Source organism: Talpa europaea (assembly GCF_964194135.1).
Source record: "Talpa europaea genome assembly, chromosome: 13".
In the NCBI taxonomy this organism is placed as follows: domain Eukaryota; kingdom Metazoa; phylum Chordata; class Mammalia; order Eulipotyphla; family Talpidae; genus Talpa; species Talpa europaea.
This window is the reverse complement of record NC_140080.1, coordinates 16,731,029-16,757,585: the sequence shown is the minus strand read 5'-3', so window position 1 is coordinate 16,757,585 and position 26,557 is coordinate 16,731,029. Positions and strand designations below refer to the sequence as shown.

Here is a 26,557-nt window from a genome sequence, read left to right as displayed (position 1 = left end):
TAAGTCGGTAGCTTTTAAATATTATTTAATTATCAAGTATGCATGCAGCAAATGCTTTGCGAGCACTCACTGGTGGAAACTCAGCCAATTCTTAAATTTCCTTCTTAAGGCGGAAATACAGAAATTCACTTTATTTTCACTTTTACAAGAATGGAATTAAAGAAGATAGATTCGAGTTTGCGATCAGGGGTGAATTCCTCCTCCTGCCTCAGCAGCATTTACCTAGTCACCAGCACCCCCTTGGGGACTCACTCTACTTCCGCATTCTACAAGCACTGTCGGCACTGACCAATGGACTCGTTCCTTTTCCGCTGGGGGGCGGGACTTAAAAAAAACCTGGGCTTCAGGGACACGCCCCTTACGTAGCGTGCGTGCGTGGCGCCGTGCGGCGCGGGCTGATTTCTCCAGCGTGTGGCGCCCCCCGGCGGCAGCGGCGCATCAATGTGACGGACGGCCCCGCGCGCCAGCCATGGAGCCGCAGAAAGAGGCGCGAACTGGCGGGGACCCGGTAGCGCAGCCGCCAGAGGCCTCGAGGTCTCACGCGCCGAACGAGGAGGAGCGGCGAGAGGGCGGCGCAGCGCTGGCGTCGGCTTCCGTGGGCGCGGAGGCGGACGGAGCCAGTGCGGACGGGCTGTGGGAGCTGCCCGTGGAGCCCGCCCAGCGGAGGCCCGAGTGCAGCCGCTGCAGGTGACTCAGGCGGTGGGTGGGGCTTGCGGCGGGCGCTGCTGTCGAGGAGGCTGCAGCGCCCCCTGCCGGGGAGGCGGCTGCAAGGGCTCCGCCAAGGGGCACCTGGGGTGGCTGCATCTGCTGATGCACCTTGGAGTAAAAAGCCGCCCCTCCTGATTCATGATTATTTAACCTTACTCCCTGCAGGACGCGGAGCATGTCATGGGGTGAGCAGACAAGTTCTGCTGTCAGGAAACTTAGGCGTCTCATCAAGAGACAGTAGGGAGTCAGGAGAATAATACTGGGCACTTTTATGTTTAAGGGACACAGCCTTATTGCTGCAAAAAACCAAAAAGGGTCGGAGGGGAGAGACAAGCCAGGTGGCTGTCACACTAGTTAAGACTGTCGAGAATTCACTTAGAAGTATTTATGGAGTGCCTGCTGTGTGCCAGGCACTGTGCTGGGCTCTGGGAGTGCAGGGATTTGTCCTTATTGGGCCACCTATAGTTTATTTTTTTTGTTTATCATTTTCTTTCTTTCTTTTTTTAAATTTAATTTAATTTTATATATTTTTTACATCATTTTTCATTTTTGCACATGTATGCATTTTCATCTTGATTATATTCCCCATAAAATGCCCACCCCACCTTAATTTGACCCTACTCCTTCCTCCTTTCCCCTCCCAGTGTATCGCTGGTTTATAGTTGCTTGTTGATTTTTGATTTTTACTTTATTATATAGGGCCACCTATAGTTTAATGGAGAGACAATTGTTGCCGCAAACAGTAGCAATTATGACCCTGAGCATTACTGAGCTCTCACGATATGCCCGATTGTTTAAGTATATTTCAGTATTTTCTGAGCTGTGTATTTCAGCCTTGTCAGGAATGCTTCCCCCCCCTCACTTGAATCACATGCTTTTCGAATAAACCATTCTTTTTACTTCCTAGGTCTAGGGTCATTTACCCTGGTTACCTAATCTCCAGCTATCACCTGTCTTTCTATTGTCCATCCAATTTTGACTGTTACTGATGCCTCCACCACCCGGGAGTCACTCTAATTTGACATCGGCTTCTATACTGTCTTGAAATGTTCTGCAAAAGTCTCCTTCATGAGATGAAATCTCATGGGCCCCTTTCTGTTCACTTTTCCTGTCACCTCACGGCATCCCTTTGATTTATCTTTTTCTGGTACTCTCTCCTTTGCCTAAAGGGTAGGCTTTCCCAGATTTTGAGTCTAGATTCTATTTTCTTCTGACTCACACCTGTCCCACAAGTGCTTGTCCCAGTTTTCACAGATGAGTTGTTAACTAGTCCCAGTGTCTGTAGCCCAGATCTTTTTTTTTTTTTAAGATTTATTTATTTATGCATACAAGAGCTGGGGTACAGGCCAGAGTTGTGAGGGGTGAGAGGACTCGCCAGAGACAGAGTGGGGAACAGAACAGGCAGACTGACTGAAATACTCAGCTGAGGGGAGCAGCGGGCGAGACAGGAGAGGTCTGCTGCGCCATGTGAATAGCTCCCTGGCCGGCCAGGGATGGAACTTGTGCTGCAGAGGCTGTGGATTGCTTCATAGTGCGGTGCTTAACCCCTTGAGCCACCAGGAAGACCCCTAGACCTCTCTTCTGTGCACTATATCTGGACATTCATTTAGCCAGAGCTTACTGAGTGCTTTGTTAATCACTGATGATACAGTGCCTGCATGGAGGATACCATCTGTTATTGGTTACAGATAATAAACTAGTTAACAAGCCACCAAATATATAATTAAATATTGTAATTACAAATTGAAAATATAGACTCAGAGAAAAAACAAACAGCAGTGAAGGAATGAGATGCTCTGACAAAAATAGGTGTGCTTTCATAATGATTAAAATAGGAAGTTGTTTCCCCATTACCCATATCAAGCACTTTAAAATAAGCTAAACAGTTCTAAAGTGAATTAAGTTTAACGAGCTTTGCTCATTAAAAATAATTGCAACGTCAGAAATTTTACGAAGTTGTAGAAAGCAATAGAAATATTTTATAAAGAAATGAAGTGAATCATACTATACACATTGGTAATTGTACCCAAGTCAGAAATTTTTTTCTCTTTTGATAGCACGGATATGTATTTATTCTATGATCTATCATTAAATAATATGCTTTAACCAAGAGAAAAGTACAACCTCACGTGTTATTTCCAGATTGTAGCAGACCCCATTAAGTGAGATAGTAAGACCTTGTATAAACAGTGTCACCAAGAAGTTAATTTTTTAAAGATTTATTTTGTTTAAACAAGAATCGGTATAGGCTACATGTGCGGGAGGGTGAACGGATTCACCAGAGACAAAGCAGGGAACAGAACAGGCCTACTGACGAGACAGGAGAGGTCTGCCGCCATGTGGGTTGCTCTGAGGCCGGTGGGGATCGAACTGGCACCGCAGAGGCTGTGGACAGCTTCACAGCGCTGCGTTCAACCACCTGCCCCACCAGGGAGGCCCTCTATTTTTCTTTCTTTATGTGTCTTTTTCCTTATTGCTTTCCCAGATACTGAGCTGCAGAAACTAAAAAATGACCATTATACATGCTGGTCCTTATAAATAGGCTACTCTGCTAACTACTAGGAGAATTATCTTGATGAAATGGGATTTTGAGTGTAAAATATCCAGGGAGAATATGAGGTTCAGGTTTTGGCTCTTGTCCCAAAAGCCAGCAGCAACCAGGCCATATAAATGAGTAAAGAAGAAATTAATAAAAGCTAAATCCCCTACACTGGCGCCCATCACCATCAAGATACCTGCACAGTTGCAGTTAGTCCTCAGGCTGAAATGTCATTCTCTCAAGGAGTCTCCATGTTGTTATAAAGATTTTAGACAATTAACATGAATGAAAAATAGCAGGATAGTGTCATGAAAGATCTCTGAGGAAATAGCATTTTGAAAATATATTGAGGTTTGAAAGATGAGCGATCCAGCCAGGAGAAGCACATTCTCAGAAGGAGAGCAGAAGGATGACTCTGTTGAATGTCTTCAATTTACTTGAAGAATCCTGTCTCTGATATTTTCACCTTGTCCCTGGTTGGATTATAAGACCTCAGAGAAGGAATCTTAAATGTAAGGATTTAAAAAAAAAAATCTTTCTCGATGTACCATGTATAGTAGACACTCAGCAAACCTTTGAGGAGGATGAATAATTTGTGACTAAAGGGATTGTGTATGTGAACAAAAGAGCAAGTTGAGTGAAGAAATTTGGTGAGAACCCTTACAACTACTGTGATGGGGGTCTTAGTAGGTACTAAAGTGTTTCAAACACAAATTTAAGGTTAAATTATCATCCCAGCTTTATCATAGTTTTTAGCCTATTCAGATCTGCTATTTATAAACACAATATAGAATTTAAAAAAAATAGTCTCCTATGCTTAGCAAAGATTTGTGTATTTTCCACATCTGTCTTGTACCACCACCTGCTTTAATAGAATTTTTTAGATTTACAGAAAAATTAGGCGGAAATCACAGAGATTTCCCATATACCCCTGTTCCCACACATGCTTAGCTTCCTCCATTACCAACATCTTCCACCAAGGTGGTCCATTTGTCACAATTTATGAACTTTCTTTCCTGCATCATCATTCCAAGTCCATAGTTTACATTAGGGATCACTCTTGGTACATATTTTGACTTTGGATAAATTTATAAGAACACATGTCTGCCATTACAGTATCATACAAAATATTTTTATTACCCTTTAAATCCTCTTTGCTCAGCCTTTCCATCCCTCTCTGTCGTCTAACCTCATATGCTTTTTAAAAAATAAAAATGACTTGCTGGGTATAGCTGTTTTCAGTTACATTAGTTCATATTTAGGATAGAATTCATTCCAGTATTTTTGCAGTTTGCTTATTTCTAGAGTAATTTCTGTCTTTCAAAAAACCCTTTGCCCCCTTGGCATGTTATGGTTCTATAAATATGTGTGTGTGTAAATATATAAATCATTATATATTATTTTATAAAATTATTTTTTCATTTGTTAGGATCCTATGAGTTCCCTGGATGAACTTATTTACATTTATGTTTGTAATAGTTTTGTTTTTTTTTAAAGATTTATTTATTTATTTATACAAGCACTGGGTACAGTCAGAAGTGCGGGAGGGTGAGAGAATTCACCAGAGTCAGAGCAGAGAGCTGAGCAGGCAGACTGACGAAATACACTGCTGAGGGGAGCAGCGGGCGGCAGGAGAGGTCTGCGCGCCATATGGGATCCTCACTCGGTGGCCAGGGATTGAACCGGTGCTGCAGAGGCTGCAGGCAGCTTTGCAACCTAGAGCTCAACCGCTGGGCCACCAGGGGAGGCCCTGTAATAGTTTTTAAAGCTAGAATGCATTCTTGGATTTGAATCATAAGTAAGTCACAATTATTTGGCCATTTACTTATGACCGTGTTAATTTCCCTGAATGCATTACTAGAATTGTCACAGTCTAGGAAGTTTCAGAAATTGGTTTTGTTTAGGAAGTGCAAACTTACTTTAACTTCTCAGTAGACTCTTGCTCATTAGAAATACATTGTATCTTAAACCTGCATGGATTATTCTTTAAAAATCCTCACACCAATTTGTTGTTGCAAGATACAGATTTTATAAATTTAGTCTTTCCCTTCTGCATGTCTTGTTTGCCAAACCTGGCTATATTTCATTGAACTCTTAATTCCATTTTTCCAGATGTGTCAATTTAACTTTTTTTAAATTTAAAGACAAAATCTTGGTGGAGCTCCTCAAAGTGTCTTTGGCACTATGTGAGATGGAATAAGAAGGGTGAAGATCATAGGATGTGGAAGCTGCATTAAATATTTGTTGAATTAATTGGCAAGTTAATTTGTTCAACAAATAATGTGAGAGACTGTTTTAAGGCATTGTGTTAGGCAGAGAAATATGAAATACAGAGCTTCATAAGGTATGGCTGCAACTGTGCTGGAGATCAGGGTATTATAGGAAATGGCATATCCATTAGGGGACCCTCAAGGTAAAAGTCTGGTGATCTGATTATTGATGATGAAGGGCATTTTTTCCCCAAATAATTGGTAATGAACCACAGTCAGACTTTTGCTTTTTCAATGTGTAGGCATATGTATCTGTATGTGTGTCTATATGTATGTGCTTATGCACACACGTACAGGTATTTGCAATATGGGATCTATTTCTTACTGTAAGTTACAGTCAGAAGACTTTGAAAATCATTAAATTTTTAAATAATTTTAATAGACTTAACATTGCATTATAACATAAATATCAGACGTGCATCATGTAAGTCAATATGTGTATATACTACATTGTTAAGTTCACACTAAAGGTTCAATTCTATGCTTCATCACCCACCCACCCTTCCACCTTCCTTCTGGTAACCAATAATTGGGCTTAGAGTTTAAAGGTTTTTTGTTATGAAAAATACTGAGGTTTGGGGGTGTGGCTTTTTTATTTTTTTAATCGAGGTAACATTTGTTGACAGTGTCACTTGTGTGTGTGTGTTTTTAAGATTTATTTATGCATACAAGCACTGGGGTACAGGCTAGAGGTATGAGGGTTGAGAGGATTCACAGAGTGGGGAGCAGAACAGGCAGATTGACTGAAATGCACTGCTGAGGGGAGCAGCAGGTGAGACAGGAGAGGTCTGCCGCACCATGTGGGTAGCTCTCTGGCTGCCGATCGAACTCGTGCTGCAGAGGCTGCAGATTGCGTCACAGTGCTATGCTTAAACCCTTGTGCCACCAGGGAGGCCCCCACTTGTGTTTTAGAGGTATAGGATCTTCCCCTTCAAGTGTTGTTACCACAGCACACCCACCAAAACAGCCATGGTCTATCCCTATCGCCTCTTTTTCTTGCTCCCCACTTTGTTCTCACCCTTCTCCCTCAATTTTATAGTCAGCTTTCTAGGATCCTCTGTTCCTTTGCCTTGACCTGATCCTTTGTTTTGTTTCTCTATATTCCACATGGAAGTGAGACCATCTGATAATTTGTTTGAGAAGTTTTGAAGTTTTGAGGTGCTTAAGAAAACAAGAAGAATCTTTGCATTTGTCAAAGTAATAATGTTAGTAAAATACCTTTGTTCAGGTTAAGAATCACTTTGGTGATTAAAAAATTCTTATTTAAATGATATGAAATCAGGGCCTCCCTGGTGGTGCAAGGGGTTAAGCACTGCACTAGGGGGCAATTCGCAGCCTCTGCAGCATGAGTTCAATCCCTGCTGAGCAGGGAGGGGACCCACATGGAGTGGCCGACCTCTTCTGCCTCGTCCATTGCTCCCCTCAGCAGTGTATTTCAGTCAGTCTGCCTGTTTTGTTCCCTACTCTGTCTCTGGTGAATCCTCTCACCCCCCACACCTCTGGCCTGTGCCCCAGCTCTTGTATGCATGGATAAATAAATCTTTAAAAAAATGACATGAAATCAGAATGGGAAGGTTTAAAGACTATATATTGTGTTTGTGTAAATATATATGATATCATGTATATATCACTTATATAGCCTTCAGTGCTCTTTGAAATAAAAATATCATGGTGTTACAGGCAGAATGAGTACAGGGGGTACCCCAGGACCCCCAAACCTGCCTGCTCTAAATGGGTTCTGCCATCTGCTGCATCAAGACAAAACATACTCTAGTGCATAAGACCTTCAATGGAAAGGAACTTTAATATAATTAGTGCATGATAGAAGAGAAAGAGAAAGAATACAGGTTCCAAATCAAATACTCAAAGTTACCCATCCCCTCATGGGTAAAAGCCCAGCCAAACTGGGTTGCCCCAAAGCAGCACTGCTGAGGCCCAAAAGCCTGCTACAAGTCTAAGGCACCTTCTGGTGGGGACCCACAGGAAAGGGGAAGAAGGAGCCAGCAAGTCTGGAATGAAAAGAGCAAAATCAAAACCCAAGTGAAGGTAACAACTGCCATTGTCATCACCCCCACTGGTTTCTCACCCACATCGCCGTCTCTTTCAAGTGTCTCCTTCCATGTCCCCCAAGTCTATGGTACAAGACTAAGGCTGAGAAGCAAGCGCTGCTTCTTCACATGTCCCTCTGCTCCATGTGTCTCCCCCAGGTCCTCTTCATCTCTTTCCTTCCTTCTCCCAGTCTTCTCCAGCCTCTCACTCTCAGCAATATCCCCCCTCAGGGTGGAGCCTGGAACCTCCCCTTTCTTTGGGGATTACCCCCTTGAAATGGGAGTAAGAATCAAAAGCTAAAAGGATGCAAGTCTAGTAAGTTATTGTGTCAGAGACTTTACCAGTTTTTAATTTCATTAGGATAAGATTTGGTCTATCTGTTAGTATGTAAATGTGTTCTCCTTTTCCTCTTGAACTCCACCCCATTCGCTTCTTTTTGGATGCATACAGAGTATTATAGGAATGCATAAGAATGTGCACCCAAACCCGATGAAGTCAGGGTTGCACAGGAAGAGGTTAGAAGAGGGTTAGAGAGGACTGCATTTGACATTCAAGCTGAGACTGAAGCCTGTAATAAAGTTAAATCTGGTTCTTATATTTAGGATTAATTAAGGAAAAGACTGGACAGGGCTTTGAGGGAGGGAAAATTCTGTTTCTTGTAGAGGGAACAGCTTGTACAGGACTACGGTGTATAGAGTGGACTGTATTGGAGAGCTTGGCAGAAAGGAGGGAATGATGAGAGGTGAGTCTGCGTGACTTAGCGGTGGTTGCCCTGGGAAGGGCCATATAAACCATGTTACAGCGAGTTTGTGCCTAATGCTCAAAAACCCCAGCAGACCTTGCAGCATTTTCTGTCTGAACTGTGGTAAAAGGTTGACTTCTTTAAGTAGCTTTTCACTGTCTAAATTTATTCTTTATTTTGTGAAAAGATCTGCACTCTAGGTGGTGATTTAAATAATACTCTTCTACCTCCTGTGACTCTTTCTGTGAGCCTGAGGACAACAGTCAGTAGTGATTTGTGAATCACTGGTCGTGAATGGTGCAATAATGCTTTAACACAGTGGATTTTCTAATCTGCCCGAGAGGGAAAATAGCAGGGAGAGCAGGCACATTGAGGCAGGTAGACTGCAGACAGACATTTTTCTTTCTCTAAGACATTCTTCCCTCAAAGGTACAAAGTGTAAAAAATTATGGTAAACAAAAAAGATGATGATATCTAACTTCCCCCATCTGCCAGGTGCCTCCCAGGACTAGATATTTTTTGTGCCATGTTTTATTGATTTGTCATAACAACTCTCAGGAGATGATGATTTAAATCATTTAAATAATGAGAAAGTAGATGTAACACACAAGGTCTCTGGTTGCAGTCCCCTTGGTCCCCCAGCCTCATGTGAGCCCCGTGGCTGGAGCTCTTTGCTGGTTTTCTTTGCAGAGTACTCACCAGCTGAAGTGCAAGAGTAACTCTGGTTTTCATTTTTTTTAAAAAGATTTATTTATGCATACAAGAACTGGGGTACAGGCCAGAGATATGGGGGGTGAGAGGATTCACAAGAGACAGGGTGGGGAACAGAACAGGCAGACTGACTGAAATACACTGCTGAGGGGAGCAGCGGGTGAGACAGGAGAGGTCTGCTGTGCCATGTGGGTAGCTCCCTGGCTGGGGATCGAACTTGTGCTGCAGTGGCTGCAGACAGCTTCATAGGTTGTGTCTCAATTCCTTGCACCACCAGGGAGACCCTGGTTTTTATATTTTTAAAGTTAGTAACGAGATGCCTAAACTTTAGTATTTTCTAGCTCCTTTTGAAAACTATTGAGATATGACAGATTATGTAAGTTTAAGATATACAGCATATTGATTTGGAATATTGGAATATGATTACCACTGGTTGCTTTAGCTAACACCTCTATCATATCAGGTAAATATCATTTGATTTTTTGGGTTAGAACATTACGATCTAGTCTCTATAAATAAATGATAAGGTCTTCTGGTCTATAAGCACTATGTGGTGCATGATTACATCTCTAGTACAGATTCCTTCCTTTCTTGCAAGTTTTTACCTTTTAACAGTATTTAATTCTTTTATTCTACATCCTAACCTTTTCCTTATTCTGTTGGCTTGGATTTCCAGGACAAAAAGTGATGGGGACAAAGTTGAGAGAGAGGAAAGGAAAGAAGGACATAGTCGGAGCCAGAAGCAGTCAGTCACTGATGTTTTATTTTGAACTGTATTGTACCAGTTTCAAAATTACTTGCTAACAGTTAAACATCAAGATTTGCTTTTTGATTCCGGGTCCCACCTACATCATGGTCAGTCTGCCAGTTGGGCAGGTAAAAGTGAAAAGTGGCAGTCCTGAGGGTAATTAGTGTAGGCTAATTAGGACTCTTGAATTGTTATCAGTACTTAGGGAGAAAAACTGTTTTTGTAAATTTAAATTTTATTATTGATGATCACTTTTACAGAAAAAAATTCAGGTATTCTGCAAATTTAATAATTGGTGCATACCAAAAGTATCATATTCCCAAGTGAAAATTATTCAGTTAATTTGTTCTTTCCTGTTAGTATAGAAACCATGTTTATTCTTTGAAGTTGTTCATTTGTAAGATATGTGGAAAGCTAACTGATCTACAAATTTCTGTGCAGCTAATTGTATGTTCAAAGTTGAGCAAAGATGATATATGTTAAGAGAGAGTTTTTTCTTAATCTTAATTAAGTCTCCAAAGAGGAGTGGCCAATTTTAAAAACCACATTAGAGCTTTTTAGGTGTTTGATTTATTTCCCCAAGAAAAATAAGAATTCTATCGTATCCTCTGGTAGATAGAAGTTTTCTTCAAAGAACATCAAAGCACATTAATTCCTTAAGTTCATTTGCCCTAAATTAATAATTTATAATTCTCTTACTGCTCATGGAGAGAATATTTTCAGAAATAGGCTAGTCTAAAATTTGGTATTATTTGAAAAGAGTTAACAGGTTACAAGTACTTTTATAATTACATGTTTATTTAATACCTAAGCCTTATAACTTTGTGATTTAAATAGTATTCCCTTTTATAGACTGTCAAGGTCATGTCGCGAATAAGAGGCAAAGCTGCTTTAGCTTTCATATTTTTATTACAATACCATATAGTAATGAATTATATCATTTCCTTTGGCTTCCTCTTGCGTGTATTTCCAGTGAAGCATTTCGTGACCTTCTTCTAACCCATAGATCTTTTCCTTTTCTGTGTCCATGGCTATCTTTAATTATTTTGGGATGAGCAATTAATTTTTTTGTCTTTTTTTTTTTAGGGTGAAAGTTTTGTCTCCTGATTCCTTTACCTGCCTAGGGCCAACATCTTATTTCTCTCAGTGCTTCCTCATTTTTCATTCAGAAAGGCCAATTTGAAGTTATTATTGGAAGGTGTTTGTTTTTTCTCTGCTTAGTTTTTAGGTTTTTATTTGCTTGTTTTCTGTTTCTTTCAATTGGAAGCCTAGTGGAGGCTGTGGGGAAAGTGAAGAAAGTGGAAGCATGTTTCAGGGTTACTCAAGGACAAAAATGGAAAAAATGGAAGATTAGCCTAACAGATACCTGTGTGATCTGTTTGTTTCTGTAGGCCTGGTGTTTGGCAGGATGATTTTTTTTTTTTTATTGTGGTAGTATACACATAATAAAATCTTAATAATTCTACCCAAGTATAAGTGCATAGTTCAGTGGCATTAAATATATCAATAATCTGTAGCCATCACTACTATCTATACTTTTTTTTTTTTAAAGATTTATTTATTTATTTACACCAGCACTGGGTACACTCAGAAGCGCGGGAGGGTGAGAGAATTCAGCAGAGCCAGAGTGGGGAGCAGAACAGGCAGAATGACGAAATACACTGCTGAGGGGAGCAGCGGGCGAGACAGGAGAGGTCTGTACGCCATGTGGGACCCTCCTCGCTGGTGGCCGGGGATCGAACTGGCGCTGCAGAGGCCATGCGCATCTTCGTAACCCAGCGCTCAACCGCTGCACCACCGGGGGAGGCCCTATCTATACTTTTTTAATCATCCCCAACATAAAGTCTATACCATAAAATACTAACTTCCCACTGTTTCCTGCAGGTCCCAGTCATCACTATTCTACTGTCTGTCTCTGTGATTTTGCCTATTTAGGTATTTCATATAATCATCTTTGTTCTTTTGTGTCTGACATTTCACTTAGAATCATGTTCATCCATGTTGTAGCATGTATCAAAATTTCATTCCTTTTGGTGGATGAATAGTGTGTTTGCTCATTTTTGTGCCCCTCCTTCCATTCATTTGTTGATGAGCACTTTGTTTATTTCTACCTTTTAGGTATTTTGAACAATGCTGCTATGAATATTCGCACACAAATACCTGTTCTAGTTCCTGCTTTTGATTCTTTTAGATATCTATGCCTGGGGGGACGGGGGGGGGGGGGGGGACTTATTTCAGGCCATGCAAATAACTGGTTTCTCTTCATATTTTTACCCACTAATTTTTGCATCCGTCAGCAGGTCTTGCCTATAACAGTTATTGCTATGGTGTTTTAATGGAGATTTTCCCATTTACCCCATTACCATACCGACTGATTAGAATCTTTCTGTGTGGAAAAGTTGTGTTTTCTCCTTATTAATCGATTTATGCAATTTACATATATCTGTATAGCATTGCTTTTATTATGATCGAATACTATTGTTATTTATTTTGTTGATCAAATTTGTTCCTTTTGGGCCTTTGGGAACTCTTCTGGTTTGCTCTTGGACCCTTTTGGCATGTATATCCTTTATTGAGAACATTTTTACTTCTGGACTGTAAGATGGTTCAGGCACATCTTGTGTCAACTCTAGAATCATTCAGTCTTCCAAGCAGCCCTGGTTTATTGGACAGTGTCAACCACAGACCTTCCTGCTGTCTTAAGTGTTTGATTTGTTTCCTTTAACTTCCTACTGTTTCTATTTTTTCATGATACTGTTAACTTCCTGTGAGTTGGCCTGTTCATATTTCTTCTTGTGTCATTGACCACATGTCTTTAATTACCTGTAGCCTTTTATACTGGAGAATTCCATGAATGTTTTGGCTTTGCCCTTTTGCTCCTTGGTTCTCTTTGGTAGCAGTAATTTTTTTCCCCCTTTATACCTATCCTTCCTTCGCTCCTGAAGCAGCTATAAGATAAAATAATGGAATGATAAAAACAATTTGGTAGGGGTATGTGTTTAATGAAGCCATTGTTAATTATACTTGAGGCAGACATGAATGATGATGGCAGTTTTTTAATTTATGAGACAAAAGTTCATTATATTAATAATGAAAACCTTTTTCTCCTTTCATTGGTTGTATTCAAAATGTAGTTTCAGAAATTTCAATATGAGTTTAATTGATTATTTAAATTCCTTTAAAATGACAGCAGAGGGCACTGTGGTATTTATTTTTTTAAAGTTAAAATTAGAAAGTTGTTAGCATTTTTATATGTAATGCAGTATATTTATTCAACCAATCTATTGAAAAGCTGTGAAACTCTTTGTTCTTGGCTTTTTCAGAGTGTTTGGGATTATAAAATTGTTGAATATTGGGAAATTCAGGGCACATTATTTTTCTGGGTGCTGCATTTGCTTTTGTTTAGTACGTAAAAGACAGCCTTTAAAATAGTAATTCTTGTTGATTTATTCACTAATCTTTCAACTTTGCTTATGTGAAGTTATCTTGATTAAAAGCGTACTTTAAGCAAAATGATTTTTAGTGAACACTAGGTAAAAAATTTAATTAAACTTTTGAAAGGTTTTTTTGTGGGTTCCCAGTATCTGTAGTCACATGTCAGATATAATTTTATTTGCCTACAGGCTGTCAGAGATAGCATGCCCAGAGTGACAGATTACCCTGGAACTACAGCGTTCATGTCAGAAGCCAGTCAATCTTGGTCTGACAGGAAGCCTACATATTTATTCCTACATCCTTAATGAGAAAAGAGGAGAAAATTTATTTCATAAAATTCCTTTAGGGAAATTTCATAAAAATTCCATTTATATTTTAAGAATATAATTAACATCATCTGGCTTATGTAGGTTTTAAAGAAGATAAACCCCAATAATGGAAAACAGTATTTATATACATTTGTAATGCAATACATAAGTAGAGGGAAAAGTCTCTGCTCTTACTTTGGTTATTTCATTAAAAAAGAGCTGAAAAGTAGCATCATAAATTATTATATATTTATAATATTTGCCTGCGATTCAGTAGTTATTTTTTAGAACTTTCTTGGTGGCTTATTACCAGTTTAATGAAGGAGGAAACTGAAAAACTGACATGTTCAGGGTCACGTACCAAGATAATGACACTGTCAGTTATTCCCCAAACCTATATTCAACTGGCCAGTTAGTCTTTCTTCTGATATTAATTTTTCTTCTTTAGATATATATATATATATATATATATATATAAGTTCTAGACACAGATTCTTTTTTGTTTGAAGATGAATGTTCATTGTTTACAACTTGTCAGTTTTGCTATGTGTAGTTGGCTTTTTTCCTCCTGTCAATCATAAAGATCATGGGATGCAAGGAACATAAAAAAATATATTCTTTTTGGCATAGTGAGAACAAATAAACTCCCTGAGGTCAGGAATCCTTGCTTTATTTCTCTGATAACAGCCAGTTTCCAGCACAGTGCCTAAGGACCATCATGGAAAAGTCAAGTATGGGAAAAATTTCTGTTCAGGTAACAAGCGAACACAAATCCATGTTATAAAGTAACTTGCTAAATATAAAGTTGATAAATTGGAAATGCAAAATTTTTAAGGAACAGGAGCTTTATTAATTTGAGATAATTAGAATTTGGTTAATAAATGGGACGTGCTTTAGAAGTAGGTAATGAAGTTTTATGAGTTTGTCAAAGCTTAAGCCAAAACAGTTTCAAGTTTTAACTGTAAGTCACAGTTGCAGTATTTACACATTAATCACTTAGCTCTGTTTTTTTTTCTTTTAGTAATTACTCCCTTCAGTAAGTATTTTTGATTCTTATGTGCTTTTGTGCCCCAAAATCATCACAGATGTAACAAAGGAAGTACTACTGAGATTCTGAATTTCACTTATAATACAAACTAATAGCTTAACTTCTGGAGAGAAAGTGAAGGAGAAATGAATATTTGATATGTAAGAAAATGAAGGGGTGGGGTAAAAAACGATATAGAAGGCAAAAGGTATTCCAGTGTGCAGGTAAAGGGAATATAAACCTATCCTTCATGTACTCAGCAGGATTTATTGCTAGCCTACTATGATAGGTGCTGGAATATAAAGGGGAAAAAATTAGACTAAGTCCTTGCCCTGGCATAGCTTACATTACAGGGAAGGAAATTTATCTTCAGATAACATCATCAATAGCAATGAAATGCTATGAAGAAAAGTCTGTCAGGATAAGGGAATAAAGTGTGATAGTGAGAGAGGAGGTGAATTATTTCATGAGATCAAAATGGTAGTCATGGGGGCAAGGAAGTGGAGGGATAGGTGATTTATTGTATGGTGGTCGATGGAAATAGGCTTCTGGTGAGGATCATAATGGTGGCAGAGATTTTGAACTATAAATCTATGCACCTGACACCTATACAATGTTATAAACCAATGTTACCTTAATAAAACTTTTAACATATACAGTGTCTTATATTTGAAAGTTGATTAGGGAGTAATCTTAAATGTTTTCATCACAAGAAAAAAATTGTAAATGTGTGGTGATGAACGTTGACTAGATTTGTTATAATGTCCATTTTGTAATATGAGTAAATATCAAATCAGTGTTTTTAACACCTGAAACTAATACAGTTATATGTCAATAAAAAAAATGAATAGACTTGTAGAGCAGAGTTGGTAAATGTTCTTATTGGCTCCTAAATATGAAGATAATTTGATTTCTATAGAGTTGCATTCAATTATTTAGATTTTTGAAGCTCTACTTTAAAAAGTCAAATGTTTATTTGATTTATTATTAAAAAAATTGGTCTCTTTTGACATTTTCACTGAGTCTGGTCACTGAGTCCAATGAAGATAAATATTTTATCTTTGTAGAATTTAAAAATGGCAGTCTGTATGAGTTGATTTTGTTATACTATCAAGAAGTTCAGCTATAGTCATGTTTTAAAAAAATCTAAAAATCCCCCAAATAAAGTTAAACTCAGTTTAATAAGATGCTGCATGGCACATTAAATGAGCTTTATATTGTATTTAGATTACCAGCTTAAATTTTTACTTACTATATTTGATGAATTTTTTTTGTAGTCACATTTCTGTTGTAATTAAATGATTATTTGTCAGAATTTGGATTTTATTTTTTGGTATAAAGTTAAAAATTGATTTTAAATTTTTATTGAGTTAACACTGGCTTATAACATTACCTGTTTTAACTGTCTGTTTTTGTGATTTGTCTTCTATATGCATTACATCATGATTATGGCCAACAATCTCCTCTCTACCAATCACCATAGAATTGGTGGCATAAAGTTCTAGGAAAATAAATTGCCTTATCCCTTCCTTATTTCCCTCCTTTCTTCCTATAGTCTTAGTTCTAAAATAGTCTAGAAATTTGATATAAATATCAGTACCAAAGGTTTTTAGTCTAGATTGACAATACCGACTTTGACCTGGATGCCTGGCTCTTGATTTTTGTCCTGAATTCAGTTCTTTAGGTAGAGTGATAAATTTATCTATCAATATTAATAATTTGATTATTTACCCACCATTGTGTTTTTTTTTGGCGTGTTGAATATAGTCAAATTTATGGTCAGCAAAGGCAATCACTTGTAAAAGGATCTAAATTTAAATTCTTTCTTAATTTGTCTTAGAACTTAAAAGTTTTGGGCAGTTTGGTGGACATGCAGAGATGTCTCATGGTGGTTTTAAAATGACCTCTTTTTGGACCTCCCCGGTGGCGCAGCAGTTGAGTGCTGGGTTGCGAAGCTGCCTGCAGCCTCTGCAGTGCCGGTTCGATCCCCGGCTGCTCCCCGGCCACCGGAGGAGGGTCCCACGTGGCGCGCAGACCTCTCCTGCCGCCCTTCGGTCCTTCTGCCTGCTTTGCTCCCAGTTCTGGCTCTGGTGAATTCTCTCACCCTCCCGCACATAATAATAAAATAAATAAATAAATTAAATAAACAAAACAAACAAACAAATAAATAAATCTTAAAAAAATAAAATGACCTCTTTTTAATTGGAATGACTATTCGAATCTTTTCCAATGCATTTTTACATTTTTAAAAGTAATAGCTTTATTGTGATAGCTTCACATACCAAAGAATTTGTTGTTTTAGAAGTGTACAATTCAAAGATTTTTGTTAAATCAGCAGTTTTGAAAACACTGCTGTGGTTCTTACGGGTTTTTTTTTTGAGCTCTCCTTTCTTGAATCTCCCCCTTCAGCTACCACCTTCTTTTGGTATTACATCTTTCTTCTTAGTTTCCACTAATTATCAGCAGATTATTCTATCATTTTGATACAGTGCCCTAGGGCATAAATTGCTCAACAGTCTGATCCAATTAAATTTGGGCAAGGATTGTTTTTGAGGCCAGCTGTTGGCTGCAGATCTGCTCTTCTTAGCAGTCTCTTTCCCTGGTTCTTCCTGGTAATCTAGCTGGCCTGTTATTTCACTTGTTGCTCTTAATTAAGAGGAGTTATTGTTTTTGAGAGTGCCCTTGGGCTTGAACTTACCTACATTCTGTTTCAAATAAAGGCTGTTACTCTGGGGAGAACTTCAGAGCTGTCTTTTCTTGTAATCATCTTCTCCTCCTAGGCAAACTCTCTGAACCTCTATTCTGGGCACAAGTCTGGGCTGTGACCTTAGGCTTGATTGCTTCTGACGTGAACTTTGTGCTTCAAGCAAATGGGGATGAGTGCAGTTCAGATCGCAACATTCTCAGCCTCCTGCACTATGATAGTCTGTCTTATAAGTGGAGACTGGCAGTATCCAGAGGATACTAAGTATCCTCTGATTTCTTGGCCATACTTACTAGGCCTGAAGCCTCTTTGGCTTGGAGTTTGAGGGGGTGAAGAAGGCTGTGGGTTCCCTTTTTCTGTGACATACCTTAAGCCTTGATTAAGAGCTGAGAGGGAGCTTTGTCCTCTTGGCCATACCCACCTTCAGTGGGACTCTGCCAGCTTGAACTGAGCCTTTGAGGGGGAGATGGGTTATAGCATAAATGACATGAGATGTCTGAATACCTGGTTTTTAGATTTCCTTTATGTGAATATTGCCCTTAGGACAATTTCCAGAGAATAAAAAAAAAATTTTTTGTAAAAGTTGTTTTTTTTCAGCTTTGCTTTTATCAATGGAGAGTGGGTATGTGAAGTAACGTTTCCTGTTATAGCAGAAGTGAAACTCTCCAAAGTATTTAGTTATAAATCTTCTTAATGTTCAAAGATGTATTTCCACTTTAGGAAATTACTATCACAGATGTCTGATTGTGTATGTGTATATATATATGTATATACACACACATATACATATAGAGGTTTTGGTTAGACATGGAACCCAGAACCAGCAATATCCAGAATAGTTCTTTGCACTGTCCTGTTAAACTAGGGCTTTTATAATCACTATATATAATGATTTTATCCTCGGGGTTTTTATTTATTTATTTATTTATAAAGATTTATTTATGTATACAAGAACTGGGGTACAGGCCAGAGGTGTGGGGGGTGAGAGGATTCACAAGAGACAGAGTGGGGAGTAGAACAGGCAGACTGACTGAAACACACTGCTGAGGGGAGCAGCGGGCGAGACAGGAGAAGTCTGTTATGCCATGTGGGTTGCCGGCCAGGGATGGAACTCGTGCTGCAGAGGCTGCGGATTGCTTCATAGTGCAGTGCTTAACCCCTTGCGTCACCAGGGAGGCCCCCTCAGGGGTTTTATTAACCTAGTTTTCTGTTACTTACAAGTATGTTTGCTTGATTGCATTTTGTACTTCTTTGGCTCTATTGATAGGGAATAATACATTTGATATTTTTTGCATTTATATTCTTAGACTTATACAATTTATAGATATTTAAGTTGATATACAATTAAATTCTAAATTTTTAAAACAGCATCATCTAGTCTTAAATTATATTTTGTAAAAGAATTTTACTGACATCTGATTATATACTTCAGTCATATAAAATTTGAATTAAAATTTGAATGGACCCCATTCTGTATATCCTTCTACTTAATGGAGGAATTCTTTCTGATGCAACCTTTGATTTGTTTATTAATATACCCAGTGCCATCACACATTGTGTACTTGTCTTTTGCCTTTACTTGTGCTTACTGTTCTCGATTCCTATAAATTTGCTGATATTCCTGAGAGGGAATCCAGCTTAGAGCAAAATAATCACTGAGTCATCTCAGATGTCATTGGAAAGTAAGTCTACTATTTTTTCTTGGGTTAATTTTCCACTCTAGGTTTAGTAGAGGACAGAGGAAGGGTCATGTTGTGCAATACATTTCTCACTCTGCCTAAGGTATCATTTAGATGCTTTTTTTTTTTTTTTTTCCAAGCAGGTTCATAGATGTGGCAGTTTCTTACAAAATGAGAGGGTAGATATAACAGATATTTGAACCAATTTACTTGTACTCTGTGGTTTATTAATATAAGCATTTCTTAACCTCTGGCTCTAACTCTATATAAGTAAAATTGAGGAATGAGTTGACAGTGGTCAGTCCTGTAGTAAGTATGCTGCTAGAAGTCCCCTTTAATGTGACATTTGCTTGTTTACTACTGTAATGGCATATAACATCTGCCTAAAATAGTGATCTGTTGTGAAAGTTTTCTCCCATAATAGACTGTATCTGGTTGCTTGACGAATTTCAAATGGTAAATACACATATCTAGTAGAGGATGTAATGGTAAAATACCTACCTATATTCCTGCAATACTTTTGAAGGCTCATTGGTTGCCACTAAGGAAGAAAATGCCTTAGTCTGGAGCTCTGATGGGAAATATATCCTTTTATTCCATCTGAACTTTGTATGAATATATTACTTAAAAAATGGAGAAGCTCTAAAAGTTAAGTAAAATAAAGCAAGTAGTATCTTTGTGAATGTAATTATAATTGAATATAGTTTGACAGCCCTTCTTTGGGTGTCTTTTCACAATTGGTAAACTCTCCATGCTGATCGATGGCTAAGGTGGTAATTATATTCTAGATGGTAATTATATTCTAATACTTTATTGTTCCGTACCACTTCACATGATTTAGAAGAGTTGACAGGTTCTCTTGGACATGAGCTATGTTTTTGATTTATAATGCAAGTTGATAGAAATATTGCTTCAGTAGTTAGATGGTGTCTGTATAGCTGGTAAAGAACTCTCTTCAGTTTTTTTTTTTTTTTTCAAATTCTTGTACCTGAAGTCCAATTAATTTCATTTCTGATGTTTCATTGAAAAGAAAAAAAGCAGCTTTGTAAATCTCTTTAATAATGAAGTGATTATGTTCAAGTTTTAGGTTATTGTTACATCAATGTATTCAAAATTGTTAAAGGTTTCCTTTCTCTTTCTGCCTTTAGCCGGCCTCAGAAAGTGTGTCTGTGTCCATTTCTACCATTGCATCCTCTCCATATCTCTACCCACTTGTACATAATTCAGCACCCAGCAGAGGTAAGATTTTAAAATACATTTTTTAAAATATTATGTTAATACATAAGAGGAAACACACAGATCAACATGCTCATCTCTGCTAGATCTTGAGCATTTTCTGGAAAAAATTCATAGCAAATGCCTTCTTTTTGAGAAAAATATTTTGTTTTGTATATTATATGATAACATAGTGTCATGTGCTTTGGAGATATAAAACTTATTTCATAAAAACTGTGTTATTCAGTAGTATAGAGATTTGAGCTCCAATAATTTCACATGAAGAAGTATTGTGATTTTGTGAACACAGCTAGAAAAATCATTGCATTCTTTATTTTGTTCATAAATTAGATCCTTGGACACTTTGTTGTTAAAGTAGAAATTATGTTCAGCATTTTAATGTAAAATGAATGTGTAAAATGGTTAAAATTTCTCTTAGATGCATGGAATATGTTCATTTGATGACATATAGCTAATATATAAAGGGCTTTTTAAATTAATACTTCTTCCTATAATGATAAGAATTATGCATGTGTGTGTGTATGTGTCTGTGTGTGTGTGTGTAACTCTTCATTAACCATAGTAATGAAGATGGCAGGGAGGAAGGACTTAGGTGACCATGACTTGTAATAGGTTTAGTATAAGCTGACATTTGAACTCCCAGCATTTTAGGAATTCAGAGCATCATAGATCGAATCAGGCTTTTGTAGAAGGAATTTTTTCCTTATATTTCTGAAGCCTGTTCAACTCGAAGACTTCTATAAAGATCTAAATTGTATTAAGTTGCCCTTTTTCTAAATGAGACACTTATTCTTTTATTGCACACTGTTAAATATTTCCTCTATTTGTTGGGTAACATAATTTTCTCTGTTGATCACATGCTTTGTCAGGGTTGTGACAACTTGGTCAACATCATTATTTTAATACATTTAAATTGGTAACATGGTGCAGCTTAAGTTTATATAAAAGATAGCTTACTAGTCATAAAAGTTCTGGTAACACTAAACTTTATATGGCAAATGCTGTTTTCATTTTATAGTATGCATATATGGTGCCTTTCATTATTGGGTGGATCAGATATAAGATGACTTTTATTTTTTTTATTCCCATCCCCTTCAGCATGTAATTTTATTTGCTTGGGTCTCTCCATTCATTTTAAATACAATCAGATCCATTTGTTATTGTTTCTATTCTACCTCCTGTACCCAACATCCTCATTGGTTTTAATTTTTTATGGGAGGTATGTAAAGCATTACTATGTTTCAGAGTCAAAGCTATATCCAAAGAGATATTCCAAGAAATGGCTGTCCCTTAAACCCCTAGCCCATATTTTGTGTACCCCCCCCCATTTATTACCTTTCCCCACAATTCCCTATATTTAAGTAACCTTTGGAATTTCTGGTTTATGGTCCCCTTGTTCTTTTTCTTTAAAAAAAAAACAAATGAGTAGATTTATGATTTTTATTATATTCCCTGTTATAAGAAGGGTGGTAAGTCCTTTGCAGTTTTTTAATTTATTTATTGTTATTGACGTATCATTGTTCCAAACCCTTGCCAGTGTTTTGACAGTACAGAAATCCCCCCTCTGTTGTAGTTACCATGGCACACACATCATCGAACCCCCCAGAAATCCTCCACCAAAATCCACCTCCCTCTCTTTTTTTCCTATCCCTCTCCCACTCTGAAAGCTGTAGATCTATAGTAAGCTTTCAAGGGTTGATTTTTCAAGTTTATCTTGTTAGACCCTTTGTTTGGTTTTTATATATACCACCTATAAGTGACACCATCTGGTATTTATCTTTCTCTTTCTGTCTTGTTTTACTTAGCATAATCCTTTCCAGCTCCATCCATGTTGCTGCAGATTGTGTGAGTTTATTGTTTTTTGATTGCTGAGTAGTATTCCATTGTGTAGATACACCACATCTTCTTGATCTACTTACCCATTTTTGATCTCTTAAATTTGTTCCCATATCCTGGCTATTAAAATTAGTACTCCTATAAATATGAGTGCAGGTTTCCTTTTGAAAAAACATTTTTGTATTTTTGGGTAGTTACCTACCTAGTAGTGGAATTGCTGGGTCATATGGCAGATCCTTTTTGATCTTTTGAAAATCTCTGCACAGCTTTCCATATAGGCTGGACCAGTCCCACCAATAGTCCCTTTTTTCCTTCGCCAGCACTTGTATGTTACAAAACATAATTACTATTGAAATGAAATGTTTATCAGAATAAATGATTTAATTTAAACAAAATTTACATTTTGCACAATTTTGCACTTATAGATTAATGTTATCTTTTTTGATCGGTAAACCTATAAATTACCCAAGTAGAGTAAAAGTATACATTTATATTATGCTTAATACTGATAAACCAGATAAACTACATCTTTTTTATTAAACTGATAAGAACAGATACAATACTTATTCTGAGAAACAAAAAGCCAGGAGGCGATTTAGTTTTTTATTAAATGCAATATCTAGTACAAGACTTGTAAAAATTACATATAAAGTTATGAATCTGTTGTCATCATAAAAGTTTCAATAGTGTGTTTGTATAAGTAAAAATCTACATTTTAATTAATTTTAATTATTTTTAAATTTTAATTAAAGGAAAGCAAAGTGCTTCGGACAGTTCCTTTGCTAGCAGCGTGCCTACCCCAGGACAAGTGCAAGGTCAAGATTGGCCGTCGCTTCAGTGAAGAAAGGTATGTTAACTTTTAGGGCAATGTAAAATAATTCTTTTCTATACCTATTCTTAAAAATGGTTTCCTTTAGCTTGTCCCTTAGTACCAGAACATGATATATTGAAGTAGTCAAAAAATTTAAGTTCTACCTGCTCTCTCAAAATAAACACAAAACATCCCTAAAAGACACAGATTGAAATGGAATTAAACAGTCATGGCATTATCTGAATTTCATAGTAGTATACATGGAGCGTAATAAGTCGTACATGTTTACTGTATGTTTTTGTTAAAAGTACCTTCAAGATGGCAAAGTACTTATGTTGGATGTAGTGAGTTTTTTTTTTTTTCCTGTGGTACCTTATATAGTGCTTACTTGGTAAGTTATTCATTGATGGATTTGAAACTAAAGCTGATTAAGACTTTTCAATATTGATTTGGTAATTGAGTGATTAAAGTAGGCTTTTATTAGAGGACCTCATGTAACCCGATCAGTTGTAGATGGAGTTTAGAAGTACTTATTTTCAATTTTTTGCTGTAGTGAATCAGAAAGCAATTGTGTTTTGTATATTAACCCTGTGGCACTATCTAAATTCATTTATTAGTAATAGAAATAGTAGTTGTAGAAAGTGTTTTGTAGATTCACATGAGCATTCTATGTAAGTAGTATTATCATGTGTAAATAGAGTCATGTATACTTCCTTTGTAACCTTTATGTAATATGGAGAACCCTCAAGTAGATTGTGTGTTAGGAGTATGAAGGGCCATGTCGTTACTTTGACCTCAGTCTCAAAGGATATTATATGGTGTGACATGGGCTGCACTTTCTCGGAGATTTTATTTTTTTTTTTAAGATTTATTTATACAAGAACGGGGTACAGGCCAGATGTGTGGGAGGGTGAGAGGATTCACCAGAGACAGAGCGGGGAACAGAACAGGCAGATGACTGAAATACACTGCTGAGGGGAGTACTGAACAAGACAGGAGAGGTCTGCTGCGCCATATCCTGGCCGGCTGGGATCGAACCTGCGCTGCAGAGGCTGTGGACAGCTTCACAGTGTGGTGCTCAACCACGTGTACCACCAGGGAGGCCCCTCTTGGAGATGTTTTGAGTGAGTGAAAAAGATGCTGTTTGTCTTAATTCAATTCTTGTTGCTTGCAGAGATTATCTTGTTGATTATTACATCTCCAGTGCCACAGTGCTTTGACATGTATTTTAATGATGTTCAATCATAATAATTTTTTTTTTTTACCTCTCCAAGCTTATAAAGATTTTTTTAAAACCTTTCAGAGATCCCGAACTTTCAGCTATCTGTCGGAAGTCTGATACATTAATATTATATCCAGGGGCTGAAGCTGCTAATTTGGAAGAATTTATATTAGATTCTTCTGTTTATCCTTCCACAATCATCATCATTGATGGTACATGGAGCCAGGCTAAGGACATTTTCTATAAGAATTCCTTGTTTCGACTTCCCAAACAGGTAAACTAGTATTTTTACATAGAATAATTATGAATGCATAATTATGTATGTTGTATACATTTTCTGTGAGGAGGTATACATGCATTTTAAGGAATTTAATGGCATTTGTCACCTGTTGAGAGGGCCTTGATTCTTGACGATGGCAAGAAAAGAATTCAAAGCCATGGTCAGGAAGAACAAATCAGCCATGTGTTTATGCACAGTACTGTTGGGAGCAGCTGGTGTCTGAGGACTAACATCTGCCCTAATGGGGAGTGATTTTTGGTGTATATAAGGTGTGGGGCTGCTCACTCCATCCTTTTCTGGGATTTTCCAATCTGGGTCTATGCGCCCCCTCCTTTGGTGGAGGAGGAATTTTAGTGCTTGCTTAGCAGTTGATGAAACTATTGTCCCCCACAGGGGGGATTAAAACTTCGATGCTCATTAGGGGTGGGTGTATGCCAGGGTGATTTTATTTATTTATTTATTCATTCATTCATTCATTCATTCATTTATTTATTTATTTATTTATGCATACATCAGCTGGGGTATAGGCCAGAGGTGTGGGGGTGGGGGGAGGTGAGAGGATTCACCAGAGTGGGGAACAGAACAGGCGGATTGACTGAAATACACTGCTGAGGGGAGCAGTGGGTGAGTCAGGAGAGGTCTGCTGTGCCATGTGGGTAACTCCCTGGCTGGGGATCGAACTCATGCCACAGTGGCTGCAGATAGCCTCACAGTGCTGTGTCTTAACCCCCTGAGCCACCAGGGATGCCTGCCATGGTGATTTTAAAGTCATTCCCTTTCTCTACTTCCTAGTCCCTGTTTTATTGTCCCCTGCAGGTGCTTCCTTGTTTGCTGGATATCCTGGCAGCTCTTTATCTTAGGCCCCACCCCCTACCTTAACTACCTAATACTATGACAAGATTCTAAATTGTAATTATGTTGAAATAACTTTGAACTTACAGAAAAGTCTCAAGAATAATAAAAAGGATCCTAAAGTATTGATATTTTGCCATTTTTGTCTATCAGGCTCTCTTTCATTGTACAGTTATGCTTTCTGAACTTTCTGAGAGTAAGGAAGACATTCAAATTTTACTTTTTGAAATTGAAATTTGCTAATGCTACCCCAGCAAGATGGTCTTTTCCTAAATTTTTTTTTTTGCCCAAATTAAAGAAATAGTTATTTTAAATCTCACACAGTTTATAAAAACTCTGATGTGTTGAGACAGTTTCATCTTAATACACTTGGGAAATATGAACCATCTTAGAAATAATAATATATGTGGCTTTTTTAGTCTCATATATCCAGCATAAATATATGAACATAGCTTGGATAGAGAAATGTGTTATTAGAAATTGTGGAAATAAAAGAATGAAATCTGTACATTTAGTCTTTCTAAAAAAAAAAAGGTTTATATATACATATATAAACAAAGATAAGTAAGTTGAATTGAAAACGGGATTACTTTTATAAGTAACTTTAGATGTGTATAAAATTATAAGATGATACTTATAGTGATGTGTGGTAAAGTTTGAATTACTTTCTGTATCTGTTTAATATAACTTCCAATTTTTGAGAAATTGCCTATTCATACTATTAGTTAAATAGCAACCCTATTCCACAGCTTTTCTGGGAAATTACATGTGATCCCCGCTTTAATAAATACAAATAACTTATAAGTAAATGCCTTTTTCATGTGTAATGACTGAAATCCGACTCTGAGTCAAACAAAAAGAAAGTTTATAGATCACGTACCCCAGATTCTTTAAGTGGGTAACAGTGGTTTCCGGTTTGGCTGGATCTGTTTCTCAAGCTGTGCTCTTTCTGAGATTTATTTCCCTTTGTGTTGGTTTAATTTTCCCTCATCAAGGAGTGGGTTTCCTCCCTGCCACTAGAAAGTGTTGGTGGGAAGCAGCAGATTAGTCTCTTCAAGGTTACATTTATCCTAATGAAGAGGTACTATCTAGATCCAGGTAGTCCTGTCTTTGGGCTTAGGGTGAATGGTGATACCATTCGGGAATCAGGGAGAAGTCCTTTAGAGGACATGACTGTTATCAGAAGGACAATTTAAAAATATAACTGGGCAAACTAAAAATCTTACAGATAACTGCAGCCTACTATATATCAGCGTTCACTTGTAAAAATGCATGCTTGTTTATACATTTCTTGGTTCATTCAAAGTTAGCTCATTGTGTAAATATTTTAATAATTTCGTCTTACAGTCTTTTTTTTTTTTTTAATAAATTTTATTGTTATATTCCCCATACAATTGCAG

General features: G+C 37.5%; 1 protein-coding gene across 1 annotated transcript in view; it reads left to right on the top strand.

The window, feature by feature from the left end:
• Positions 1-469: 469 nt before the first annotated feature.
• DTWD2 (DTW domain containing 2) overlaps positions 470-26,557 on the top strand; it is a gene marked incomplete at both ends in the record, with an annotated part of 59,928 nt that continues 33,840 nt past the window's right edge. The window contains 4 exons of the mRNA XM_084252283.1: positions 470-687; positions 20,069-20,159; positions 22,745-22,839; positions 24,107-24,299. Of these exons, the coding sequence (XP_084108409.1) occupies positions 470-687; positions 20,069-20,159; positions 22,745-22,839; positions 24,107-24,299 (597 nt within the window). The remainder of the gene's footprint in view (positions 688-20,068; positions 20,160-22,744; positions 22,840-24,106; positions 24,300-26,557) is intronic.